The 13,940-nt window shown below is 38.5% G+C and overlaps 1 protein-coding gene across 1 annotated transcript in view; it reads left to right on the forward strand.

Annotated features, from left to right (window-relative positions):
• The window catches only part of TCTN3 (tectonic family member 3), a 27,788-nt gene extending 14,348 nt beyond the window's left edge, over positions 1 to 13,440 (forward strand). The window contains exons 13-14 of the mRNA XM_017518019.2: positions 136 to 273; positions 12,535 to 13,440. Coding sequence (XP_017373508.1) covers positions 136 to 273; positions 12,535 to 12,768 — 372 coding nt within the window. The 3' untranslated portion in view covers positions 12,769 to 13,440. The remainder of the gene's footprint in view (positions 1 to 135; positions 274 to 12,534) is intronic.
• Positions 13,441 to 13,940: the final 500 nt, after the last annotated feature.

Below are 13,940 nucleotides of genomic sequence, written 5' to 3' on the forward strand. Positions count from 1 at the left end.
TTTTGTGTTCTCCACTGAGCTACATTGCCTTCCTTATTACTGAATAATGCTTAAGAAACAATGGCTTAATGCATGGTGATTGACTATAGGCAACCATCAGGCAATTTAAGCAGATGCGTCTTTACCCTTCTGCAGACTATGAACTGTACTTCCTGCTGTCTCATACCAGTTTCCCTGGAGATCCAGGTATTATGGGCATATGTAGGCCTCCAGTCCAACCCGCAAGCTCATGTATCAGGAGTTCGATTCGTATACCATTGCCAGTCCATACAGGTAAGTCACGGCTCATAAAGGACTACTAAGTGTCTCAAAGTCTAGATTGTCTTATCAGCCATTTGTTGACCAGATTATTTTTACCTACCAAGAGCCAATTTATGTTAGCAACCAATGTTTGTTTAAAGTGAGCTGACATAATTTTCAAGTCTATTCACCCTGCCTGGTTATTAAAATTAACATGTCATTAATTATAGCTTATAGCCTTTTTAAAAAAAAAAAAATTCTGACCCCAGATTACAGTACAGGTTAATTTCTTTTAAATAATCCTACCATTATTACTATTCTGATTGATTCAACCACAGAAAACACCTTCTATAATTGTTCGGTGTGTCAGTCACACAGTTATATATAAGCATTTGAGCCTGTTGATTGTGATTAAAGTTACCGCTTAATATCTTAATAGCTAGCATATCTTAATATCTTAATAGCTAGCATAGAAGAAACTGACCTAGTTCATTCAGCTGGGGTTTATTTTTTAATTATTTTATTACCTTTTGAAGAAAAGAACTTTTTAAAGTTTGCTTAATGTTTTCTATGTTAAAATATATAACTGACCAGGTATGGTGGCTCACATCTGTAATCCCAGCATTTTGGAAGCCGAGGCAGGTGGATCACTTGAGGTCGGAAGTTTGAGACCAGCCTGACCAACATGGCAAAACCCTGTCTCTACTAAAAATACAAAGATTAGCCAGGCATCGTGGTGCACACCTGTAAACCCAGCTACTCAGGAGGCTGAGGCAGGAGAATTGCTTGAACCCAAGAGGCAGATGTTGCAGTGAGCAGAGATTGTGCCACACTGCACTACAGCGTGGGTGACAGAGCGAGATCCTGTCTCAAAAAAAATAAAACATAACCACTTGAAATCTCTGATACATGGCATTTAACCACCTTTATCCTTTAATATATTCATTCTCAGTGACTCATTTGAAAATTTGGATAACTTCATTGACATCTTTAAGTTAGGGAATTAAAAGATTTCAGTGGCTTCTCTCTCAAATATATGTTTGTCCATAAGAAAAAGAATAGAGATATTTAAAGAAATATTACCTTTACATGGACATTTGCAATACGCTTTATTCATTTATTCATTCATTCATTCATTCTAGAGGTGGGGTCTCACTCTGTCACCCTGGCTAGAGTGGTAATATGCTTTATTAAATAAGGTCTAACATTCATAATAGAAATTACCATATCTGATTGTGTTAAATTAAAAGAGACCTGTAGATATACAGATGCAGTTTATGTTTTTGGATAGGAGTCTGATTTGGACAAATAAATGTAAAGCACCTTTTGGAATGGTTGGGGAAACTTGAGTATGGACTATATTTTAGATGGAAATGTTATTGACATGAAAAGGTAGACACTACTTTTTTTTTTTTTGAGATGGAGTTTCACTCTTGTTACCCAGGCTGGAGTGCAATGGCGCGATCTTGGCTCACCGCAACCTCCGCCTCCCGGGTTCAGGCAATTCTCCTGCCTCAGCCTTAGTAGCTGGGATTACAGGCACGCGCCACCATGCCCAGCTAATTTTTTGTATTTTTTTAGTAGAGACGGGGTTTCACCATGTTGACCAGGATGGTCTCGATCTCTTGACCTCGTGATCCACCCGCCTCGGCCTCTCAAAGTGCTGGGATTACAGGCTTGAGCCACCGCACCCGGCTGACACTACTTTTTTTAAAGCAGATTACAAAACAGCCTGTACAGTATGATCTCACATGGTTAAAAATATACATATGGGGCCGGGTGTGGTGGCTCACGCCTGTAATCCCAGCACTTTGGGAGGCCGAGGTGGGTGAATCACCTGAGGTCAGGAGTTCAAGACCAGCCTGGCCATCATGGTGAAACCCTATCTTAAAAAAAAAATATATATATATATAAATACACACACACACACACACACACACACACACACACACACGGATACCTGTGTGTATAGATGAAATATAGATATTAATAATGGTATTCTTTGTGGTAGAAATATGGTTTTATTATTTTTACTTATCTGTATTCTTTAACTTTATAATTTACTGCTTTTGTAAAAGTAAAGTCACTAGAAAACTCTAAAAATAACTAGATGTTATTTAAAAATTAATTCATTCAGTTTCATTTGCTTGTACCATGGAAAAATTACTTAGGAACAATTTAGCAAAAAGAATGTAAGACTTCTTCACTATAAAACATTATTGAGATAAATTAAAGGACATCTAAATAAATGGTTCATGAAGAAGACTTAACATTGAGGTTTCTATCCTCAAATGGATCTATAAATTTAATGTAGACCCAATAAAATCCTAGAAGGCATTTATTTTTTAAGACAGAGTTTTGCTTTTGTTGCCCAGGCTGGAATGCAATAGCGCAATTTTGGCTCACTGCAAACTCTGCCTTCTGGGTTCAAGTGATTCTCCCGCCTCAGCCTCCCAAGTAGCTGGGATGACAGGCATGCCCCACCATGCCTGGCTGATTTTGTATTTTTAGTAGAGACGGAGTTTCTCTATGTTGGTCAGGCTGGTCTTGAACTCCCAACCTCAGGTAATCTGCCTGCCTCGGCCTTCCAAAGTGCTGGGATTACAGGCATGAGCCACTATACCCGGTCCTAGAAGGCATCTTTATAGAAATTGATGAGCTGATTCTAAAATATGCATGGAATTGCTAAGGACTTAGAATAGCAGAAATGATTTTTAAAAAGAACAAAGTTGGAGGGCTTACAGTACTTGATTTAAAGACTTAACTCTAAATCTCAGACAGAGTTGTACGCTAGTATAAAGATAGACAAATAGACCAATGAGACAGAAGAGTGTTCAAAAATAGGTTCATAAATCACATCAATTCAATGGGAAAAAGAAAAAAGTATTTATTTATTTACTTCTTAGAGAGGGTCTTATTATGTTACAGCCCAGGCTGGAGTACAGTGGTGCCATCATAGTTGACTGCATCCTGAACTCCTGGGCTCAAGTGATCCTCCTGCCTCAATGTTCGGAAATAGCTAGGACTACAGGCACATGCCACCATGCCCAACTAATTTTTTTATTTTTTGTTGAGATGAAGTCTCACTATGTGGCCGAGGATGGTCTCAAACTCCTGGTCTCAAGTGTTCCTCTCACCTTAGCCTCTCAAAGTTATGGGATTATAGGCATCAGCCACCTTCTCTGAAAAAAAATAAAAATTAAAAAAAAAAAACAGAATTTCTTTTTTAATAGTGGGTGCTGCTAAAATCTCAGAATTCATTATTAAAGAGCTGATCCATGTAACCAAAAACCATCTGTACCTCAAAAACTATTTCATCCAGCTGGAACAACTGGATGAAACTGGAACTACTGGATAAACATGGGGGAAAAAATGAACCTATGTCTCAGTCTGTACATAGAGTACTTACGTCTGGATCATAGACCAATACAAAAAATCCAGAATTGTAAAGCTTCTAGAAGAAATGTAAGAGACTATCTTTACAAGTTTGAAGAAAGCAAAGATTTCTTAGACAAGAAACAAAAAATAATTGACCATAAACTTTAAAACGTTGATAAATTGGACTTTAGCAAAATTAAAAATCTCTGTTCACCAAAAGATGCCATTGTGAAAATGAAAAGACAGGCTGGTTTAGGAGAAAATGTTTCTCAATAGTTTATCTGACAAAAGACTCCTATCTAAAGTATAAAAAGACAAACAATATAGTGGCAAACTAAAAATGGGCAAAAGATTTGAACAGATACTTTAGCTGGGTGCGGTGGATCATGCCTGTAATCCCAGCATGTAAACCCTCTCCCTTCAAGAGGCCCCCATCTCTACTAAAATACAAAAATTTGCTGGGTGTGGTGGTGCATGCTTGTAGTCCCAGCTACTTGGGAGGCTGAAGCACGAGAATCACTTGAACCCTGAAGGTGGAGGTTGCAGTGAGCCGAGATCATGCCATTACACTCCAGCCTGGGCAATAGAGTGAGACTCCATCTCAAAAAAAAGAAAAGAAAAAATGATTTGAACAGATACTTCACAATTGTAGATAAACAATTGATCAATAAACGTCGAAAGGTATTCAACATCATTAATCATTCAAGATATGCAAATTAAAACCATGCGCTACTACTTAGGCCCACAAGAATGACTAAAACAGAAAAGACTGACAGTCATGTTCTGAGAATGTAGAACAACTGGAATTCTCATACACATTGCTGTATGAATCTGCAGTTTTTACCCAAGAGACATTAAAACATATGCCCTAAAAAAGGTTGTGCAAAAAAGTTCGTAACAGCCCTATTCGTAATAGCTCAAAACTGGAAACAACCCGAATATCCATCTTGATGAGAATGTGCAAATTATGATGCATTCACACAATGGAATACTACTTGGCAGAAAAACAGAATGAATTACTGATACACAGAACAACACAGATGAATGTCAGAAACATTTATCTTTAGAGAAAGAAGCCAAACACACACACACACACACACACACACACACTCTGTAAGATTCCATTTATAGAAGTATAAGAACAGGGAAAATCTTTAATGATCAAAGTCAGAAAGTGGCTACTTCTGGGAAAAGTACAGAATAGACTGGAAAGGGACATGAAGGAGCTCTGAAATGATGGACATATTCCAGACCTTGCTTTGCGTATTGGCTATAAAGCATATATAATTGATAAAACTCATTGAACTCAACACGTAAGATGTATATATTTTATTGTTTATAAATTATACCTCAATAAAACTGTTAAAACCAAACAAAAAGACATTTAAGAAAAGATGAAAAGGAAAATGTTTGTAATATATGTGTGTGACAAAGTTCTTGTATATGTAAAATAAGGAACACTTACAGCTCATTAATGAGTTACACACTTGCACCAAAGATGAATTTGTTCTACTTCATAGTCTGAATGCAGCTACGAAAACACACCTAAAAGATACTGTCCACAACTTTTAACAGCTTTCATTTGTACTGATTTTACATAGGGCATTAACATACAATGGTTTAAAAATTATGATCATACAGATGTAATATATAGGGTGTACTTCTTATTACCAAAGCCTAACATAACCTAACCCAAGCTCTTCATGTTATTACAAAATAAATCTTATTTTGGAACAAAGGATTTTATTGCACTGTAAATTGAATTGAAGCAAATAACCCCCAAAACTTTACAAAGTGTTAAAGTTGCTGGTGGTAATTTCTTAAGTAAACATCATGAAATATTATAGCTTAAAGTAGAAATAAATTAAGTCAACCATACATAACAGAGTTGGACCCATAGTGCATGAAATATGCTGACTGGGCTATGTATCTTTTGTCTGTCTTGATACAGGAAATGAGGTGACCAGACTTTGAGGGAGTTATTTTTTCCCCAGTGCCCTTCTTGTTGCACACACTAAATAAACAGTGAATTCTCTAATTTTGCCTATCTATAACTTCTAAAAAACAAATGGAAAAACTTTAGAATTGAGAATCAAAACATAACACACTGAATATACTCAAAGAACCTTGTTCTTCATGTGATACTAAAACTCAAATTCCAAAAAGGGGTCTATAGGCTGGGTGCAGTGGCTCACACCTGTAATCTCAGCACTTTGGGAGGCTGAGGTAGGAGGATCGCTTGAGCCTAGGAACTCAACACCAGCCCAGGCAACATTGTGAGACCTCATCTGTACAAAACATCAAAAAATTAGCTGGGCATGGTGGCATGCGCCTGTAGTCCTAGCTATTCAGAAGGCTGAGGTGGGAGGACTGCTTGATTCCAAGAGGTCGAGGGTGCAGTGAGCCATGTTTGTGCTACTGCACTCCAGCTTGGGTGACAGAGTGAGACCCTGTCTCAAAATAAAATAGGCCAGGCGTGATGGCTCATACTTGTAATACCAGCACTTTGGGAGGCTGAGGTGGGTAGATTGCCTCAGTCCAGGAATTTGAGACCAGCCTGGGTAACATGGTGAAACCCCATCTCTACTGGAAAAAAAAAAAAGAAAGAAGAAAGAAAGAAAGCCGATCATGGTGGCACACATCTGAATCTCAGCTTCTTGGGAGGCTGAGGTGGGAGAATCACCTGAGCCAGGGGAGGTCGAGGCTGCAGTGAGCCAATATTGCACCACTGCCCTCCAGCCTGGGCAATGGGAGTGAGACCCTGTCTAAATAAATAAATAAATAAATAAATAAATAAATAAAATAAAATAGGTCAATAACATTAGGCATTATCTGGTTACTTGGTAAGTGCAATTTAAGCTCCTTTTAATTGGACTGTATACTAGGCTGCATTTATTCCAAACTTCTACACAAATGCAGCATAAGCACTTCATTTGAAATATTCGTTAATAAATACATGGATCAATTAAGCACAACCATTAAGACCCTAATTACAGTGTGGTGGGAAGGAAAAAGGGTCAAATAGATCTGTAATTACTAACTCTTAAGTAGCTGTGACATACTTTCTACCTTGTGATTTATTAATCTCTCTCTCTTTTTTTTTTTTTTTTTTTTTTTTTTTTTTTTTTTTTTTTTTTTTTTTTTTTTTTTTTTTTTTTTTTTTTTTTTGGAGATAGAGTCTTGCTCTGTTGCCTAGGCTGGAGTGCAGTGGCGCCATCTTGGCTCACTGCAACCTCACCTCCGGGTTCAAGCAGTTCTCTGCCTCAGCCTCCCGGGTAGCTGGGATTACAGGCACCCGCCACCATGCTCAGCTAATTTTTTGTATTTTCAGTAGAGATGGGGTTTCACCACGTGGTCAGGCTGGTCTTGAACTCCTAACCTCGGGATCCACCTGCCTTGGCCTCCCAATTTATTAATCTCTTATGTTCCCTACCTCCAAAAAATACCTCTAATCATTTGTTTAAAAAAAAAATCTTTATTGAGTGCTTACTCTGTGCCAAGTACTATGCCTGGAGCTAGGTATAGAGAGGTGAAGCAGATAGACATCATACCTGGAAGTTGTGAGGCACTACTGAGGTGAAATTAGAACAGTTGTAATCTGTTATAGAAATTCACCAGCAGATACTGATGGCTTGAACTTGAGTGGGGGCTTTGAGGACTGTGAGAAGTGACAGAATTCAGAGTTAGAGATGTCACAGGTAAGACTTCACTGTGTAGATGTGGAAGTTGAAGGGGAAGGTGTGAAGGATCCATGTGTCATTTTGAAAAATTCATACAATATGTAATGATCAAATCAGGGTATTTAGAATACGCATCACCTTGAACGTTTGTCATTTCTTTGTGGTTGGGAACATTTAAAATCTCCTCTTCTAGCTATTTTGAAATACACAATATATTGTTATTAATATAGTTGCCTTACTATGCTGTTGAACAGTTAGTTATCTCTTAACTTGTCTGTTTCAGAGATAATGTATTGACTTCCTATTTTTGTAGGTCAGTTCAAGCTCTGTTATTTTCCTCCTACCCCTCCTGCCACTCTCCCAGTATATTTGCATCAAATTATTAAATCACTATTCAATGTTTCATCATGATGTTTATGTACATATGCATGCTAGGCAAGTATTCAATTTTGTGGAATTTTTTATTTTTTCTGAAATTAATACAGCTAGTGCTCGACTTCGGACCATGATTGGTTCCGACAGACCGGTCATAACACGATTTGGTTGTAAGTTGAGTAGGCTATATGCATGCGGAGATGGTAGTGCTGCCGGAAGCTGGTCTGCACTGTCGTACGCCCAGCTGGGCAACGTTTGCGCTGCCAGACGCAGAGCAGTCGTGGCTAGCGATTGTGGTTGTAAATTCGAATGGTCGTAAGTTGCATAGGTCGTAAGTCGATCAATACCTGTAATTATCTATTTCACTCTTATTTTCTTTGAGCTAATAGCTAAGGCTTCTCACGCTCTTCAATAGCTCTGTAAAGTTTCTCTCAATGCAATTTTTCAAGCAGTTGAACTTGCCATATTATCTATCAGTTTCACATTTTCCTGCATCTTTTCTTCATGGAGACCTCCATAAACTGATGTAGTGTGGACTAGTTGCTGCCCCACAGTTGTCATGGGACTTTCCTGTACTGCCATGTAGGGAATTAATTCCTCTTACTTGCCTTAGATTCACTGTTTACTGGATACTATTTCTTCCTTTTTCTTGGTTTATTCTCTTGGAGCTTAAATTCTAATAATTTGGGGGGGAAAGATGCATGTATTTTTTTTCTTTATATTGTCTGAAAATATCTTCAGTCATCATCATCATGCTTAAATGATCATTTGGTTAGATATAACATTCTAGATTGAAAATTATTTTCACTCACAATTTTGAAGGCATTCTTTCATTGTCTTTAGTTTCCAGTATTGCTGTTCAGAAGCCATTTTAAGATCTTTTTATTCCTAATAGTCTGAAGTTGCCACAAATTTATGCCTTGAGTAGATCTTTTCTTCATTCGTTATGCCAAATCTCTGAAATTTCTACATTCATTATGCCAAATCTCTGAAACTCTGTTCTGAGAATGTTCAATTATTATTACATGATTAATAATTTCCCACTCTTTGATCTCTCTTTTTTTTTTTTTTTTTTTTTACTCCTTTTTTTTTTTTTGGGTGGTTTTTTTTTTTTTTTTTTTTTTTTTTTTTTTTTTCTCATTGTCTATCTCCTTATCTTTTTGTTCTTCCTAAAAAAGATTCTCAATTTTATCTTTTAACCTTTTTACTGAATTTTTTATTTTGGCCATCAGATTTTTAATACCTAAGCTCTTTCTTCTGTTTCTTTTCATAGTATCTTTTTTCATATATCTCTGAAGATACTAACAACTTTGCATCTTCATCTATCATTGTCTGTGTTTCCTCAGAGTTGTTTATTCTGTTCATTTGGTATAGTTTTTCTCTTTATTGTGAGAAATTTTCTCCATGTTTGTCAATCTTCAGCTCTCTGTCCAAAATAAGAGTAAGCTGTTAAGCTGACTGAAAGCTCTGTGATTGTGGGTGATACTGACTGACTTGTGGCCTTCACTGTGGAGCAGTTAGTATCTTTGTGTCTTTGCTGGAACTGTTAATTTTTTTCCAGAGAAAACTCCCTAGTTTTCTGACTGAAGGTATAGCTGTAAAACCATCTGTAAGCATTTTGGAGCTAAATGAGAGAAGGGATAATTCCCCATTTTTAGTTCCATGCCTCACTCTGTCCTTCTCTATGTCCCATGTCCCTGAGTCCAGAATTTCTCTGGCTTAAATTGTTCAGTCTTTTGTTGAGGGGGAGAGGGTATAGTTGCATTGAAGGGATATCATTCAGTAATGATCTTCCATCCATCCTTCATCCCTTCCTCTGTTACCTTCTGTTACTGAGTCTTTAGAGTTCAACAGAGAAAAATGTGCTTGTGTCTAGTCTCTGGAAACTTTCAAGTTTGGACTTCTTTTCCTCTATTAAGCCTGGCTGCCATCTGCCTCCTGTTGTCACATATTATGATGTCTCCCCATTCCAGGGAACATGGAGTTTTTGTATCTGTTTCTTGTTGGATTGGAGTGGTTTTAAGATACAAAGGGAGAAGACATGTCTTTATGCTGCTGTCTTAAAATCAAATCTAGTAGTAGCTCTTAATGAGCACATATTCTGGGTGACTCTGAAAGTGTTAGAACAATTTTTGTCATATGGGGTTTCTCAGCCACTGAAACACCACTGTAGACTTAACAATATTAATATATACTTGAGTGGACATCAGCCTAAAATTTGCCTTCTTGGGTTTATAGTTATATTAGAGTTCAAATCTGGGTATGGGATGACCTTGAGGCTACAGAAATTCCCTGATTTGGGAGTTTGAGGAGGCTAATGATACTCTTTTTCCCTGCCTAAGTTTGAAACCAATTAAAAGGAGTCAGACAGATAAAGATAATCAAATATCAGTTTTATTACTAAGTAATGCTAGGTGGATGTGATTTGGGTATATAGCAGTGAGATTCCTAATTCAATACTATACTCTTCCATCATGAGGCCACTTTCCCAATTCCAACCACAGCTTCTATGGGGATTCTCCTGGGACTGCTAGTGGGCAGTTTCAAATTTGCCCCCCTCCTAAAAGCTCTGAAATAAGTTAGAATAACACGTTGATTCAATCAACTTCTAGATGACACTGAACTCATAGCTGAAAAATCATTCCCTATTCTGTTTCCCATCCCAAAGTATTTCTAGCCATTTCAGCCAGTATAGGTCACCAGGCATTCTGCAGTGAGTTTATATAAATAATATTAACATGCTTCAATAATGTCAGCTATAAAGATTTGCTCCAAAATTGAATATATATCCTTTCCCCATTATAAAATTCCTGAAGGAAAACTAAAGTCGAATAGTAAATCCTTAAGTTTAAGTCAAAAGAAAGTTTATTACTTGTTCATAGGTAATAAGTTCCTATCCATTTTCTTTCTCTGATTAGTCTCAGCCAGTCTTCGATGGCTAGCTGGAGTTAGGAATCCCTTGGCAGCTTCAGCCTAGGCTGGCCATCCTTGTAATGTATGTGGTTCTTTCAGTGCCTCAGAAGTTATATTAATTCTATGCCAAGTTCCTCATGAGCCTCACTATGTTAAAACAAACAAACAAACAAAAACCTAAAGAATTAATTTGAATGTAAGTTTAGCACAGGACTGATTCCATACCCACTTAAAAACAAACTTTGGGAAGCTAAGGAAGAAGGATCACTTGAGGCCAGGAATTCAAGATCAGCCTGGGCAACATAGCAAGATTAACATGGAAATTCTCCTGGGACTATAAACAACTATTTTGTTAAACTTGAAGATTTTCTTCATTCGCCTTTCTTCATTCTGATGTACATATTATGCATCAGAGTGCACAGTTTCAAATATGCCATCTTCCTAAAGGCTCTGAAGTGAGTTAGAATAGCATATTGATTAAATCAACTTATAGGCAACACTGACAACTACTTCTACAAAAAAAAAAAATAGTAATAAAAATTAGTAAGGCCGGGTGCAGTGGCTCACACCTGTAATCCTAGCACTTTGGGAGGCTGAGGCGGGCAGCTGACTTGAGGTCAGGAGTTCAAGAGCAGCCTGGCCAACATGGTGAAACCCCATCTATACTAAAAATGCAAAAAAATTAGCCGGGCATGGTAGTGGGTGTCTGTAATTCCAGCTACTCAAGAGGCTGAGACTAGAATCGCTTGAATCTGGAAGGCAGAGGTTGCAGTTAGCTGAGATTGTGCCACTGTACTTCAGCCTGGGTGACAGGGTGATACTCCATCTCAACAACAACAACAACAACAAATTAGCTCTACCTTTATCTCATATTAGTCCTATGTAGTTCTCTTTCAGTGAGACACAAGAAAATGAATATCTTAGCACAGTCAGATAACAGAACTATTAACAGTTATACCTACTTAAACACTGACTCTAGCTTGTTGTGGTGCACTCGGATCTATAATCTTACCTACTCAGGAGGCTGAGGCAGGAGGATCACTTGAGTCCAGGAGGTCAAGGCTGCAGTGAGCTATGATTGTACCACTCCACTTCAGCCTGGGTGACAGAGCAAGACCCTGTTTCCAAAAACAAACAAACAAATGACAGTCCCTAGAAGGGTTTTTCTAGGCAAAATTATATTCCCAGAGCCTGGTACTTAACTGTTGCTGAAGACCACAGCAAATGCATAATATGTTCATCAGAGTGAAGGAAGGTGAATGAAGATAATCTTCAACTTTAACAAAATATTCTGTCCAAAAATTGTAATCAAAAATTTGTTTGTTGAGCTGAGTCAAAACAAAGGGAATTCATTTTAGATAAACATGATTCCAGACATCATCAGGCTGCAGCCATATCTACCAAAGCTACATCTGTTAGATCAGATACTTGAGTGAGTCTGACAAGATCCCTTCTCCCAGGGACATCTGTTTTATTTGACATGAATTGGTGGGTGGGTGGAAGGATCCTTTCAGCCCTGAGAGTCTGTGTGTGACCTTTCTTTCTGCCATTTAAGAAGGAATAAAATTGCTACTACTACTTGCACTTGTACATATGTAGTGTTTCAGAGCCTGGAGCCCTCTGATAGCGTAGAGCCACTACGTACGTAACAGCAGCAGTTTTGCCGTGTGGCTTCTCTGATATCAGGCAGCTCCCCAGCTGGGAAAAGCTAGAGTCAGTGTTTTTGGTAGGCGTAACTGTTCATAGTTCTGCTATCTGACTGTTGCTAAGATATTCATTTCCTTGTGTCTCACTGAAAGACAACTACATAGGACCAATATTAGATAAAGGTATACCTTGCTTAGAACAATTCATTTCTCTCTTCAGGGAAAGTAATAATAACAGCCAAGTTAGACTGCTATATGAATGAGTACCAAGAGCTGACCTGTCATTGACTTTCTTCCTGTAGGATTCTCAACAAGTTACAGAAGTATCTTTGACAACTCTTGTGAACTTTGTGGACATTACCCAGAAGCCAGAGCCTCCAAGGAGCCAACCCAAAATGGACTGGAAATTGCCATTCAACTTTTTTCCCTTCAAAGTGACATTCAGCAGAGGAGTATTCTCTCAAAAATGCTCAATCTCTCCCATCCTTATCCTGTGCCTCTTACTACTTGGAGTTCTCAACCTAGAGACTAAGTGAAGGAAAGAAAATAATCAGATTTCAATTTTCCCTATGGGAAACTCTGAGGCAGCCACTTAACTTGGCTAAATAGATCCTCACCTGCTCGTGACAAGAGGAGAGCATTTAGGATAATAGAGGATCTAACTGAAAGAATCCTTGTATATGAAAGGAGTTATTTTAGAAAAGCAATAAAAATATTATCTTCATCATAGCTCTCTGCTTTGGGCTCTGCAGGCCACCAGTTACATATTAGGTCCTCTACTTCTCAAGCTGGGAAGGCCAAGAGCCTTCCTCCAGCCTTTCTGGTTGTGTTATACCTAGCTTAATGTTTACAAGGTCTGGATCCACCTGCCTTCAAGGCACAGTTGGGCCCAGCAGAAAGAGAGAAACATTTCTACTGTCACCTTGAACGAACTCAGGAGTAGCTTCTCTCTGGACTTGAGAGGAGCTAACTGTTTGGAGTAGAAAACTGCTGGCTGTTTATTTTGTCTGGTTCCTTTGCCAATGTCTGGGCACACCCTTTGCCCAGACTCAAGTGGGCAAAGCAGTTCTTTCTACTCAGTTTCCAAAGTAAATGGGGAAATCCCAGCTTTCTTTTCCACCAGCAAATGACCCTACCAATTTCTGCCTTTTTCTTCCATTCATTGTGGTAAAGAAAAATAAAACTGGTTGAGAGCTTTGTTGTACTAATTCTAACAGCATGGTAGAAGGCAGCTGACCTGTGGTCTGTCTGCCTCCTGATTATGCTCATGGGTGTGTGAGGTTTGAGGAAAAAAAAAAAAGGCCGGGTAGAGTGCCTCATTCCTGTAATCCCAGCACTTTGGGAGGCTGAGGCAAGAGGATTACTTGACAGGAGTTCAAGACCAGCCTGAGCAACATAGCAAGACCCCCATCTCTGCAAAAAATGAAAGCTTAGCCAGCTATGGTGTCACACCCTTGTGGTCCCAGCTACTCAGGAGGCTGAGGTGGGAGGATCACTTGAGCTCAGAGAGTCAAGGCTGCAAGAAGCCATGATCATGCCACTGTACTCTAGCCTGGGCAACAGAGCAAAACCATCTCAAAAAAAGGTGGGGGAGGTACAGGGAGGGAGAAAACTTTCATAAATGCACAATACCATTTAAGTCAGGGGACTGGGTTCTTTGCCTTGGAGATATGCTCTGAAGACCCCAGTTTTGTGACACTGACATTAG

The sequence above is a fragment of the Cebus imitator genome, unplaced genomic scaffold (genome assembly GCF_001604975.1).
Source record: "Cebus imitator isolate Cc_AM_T3 unplaced genomic scaffold, Cebus_imitator-1.0 Scaffold656, whole genome shotgun sequence".
Taxonomy (NCBI): domain Eukaryota; kingdom Metazoa; phylum Chordata; class Mammalia; order Primates; family Cebidae; genus Cebus; species Cebus imitator.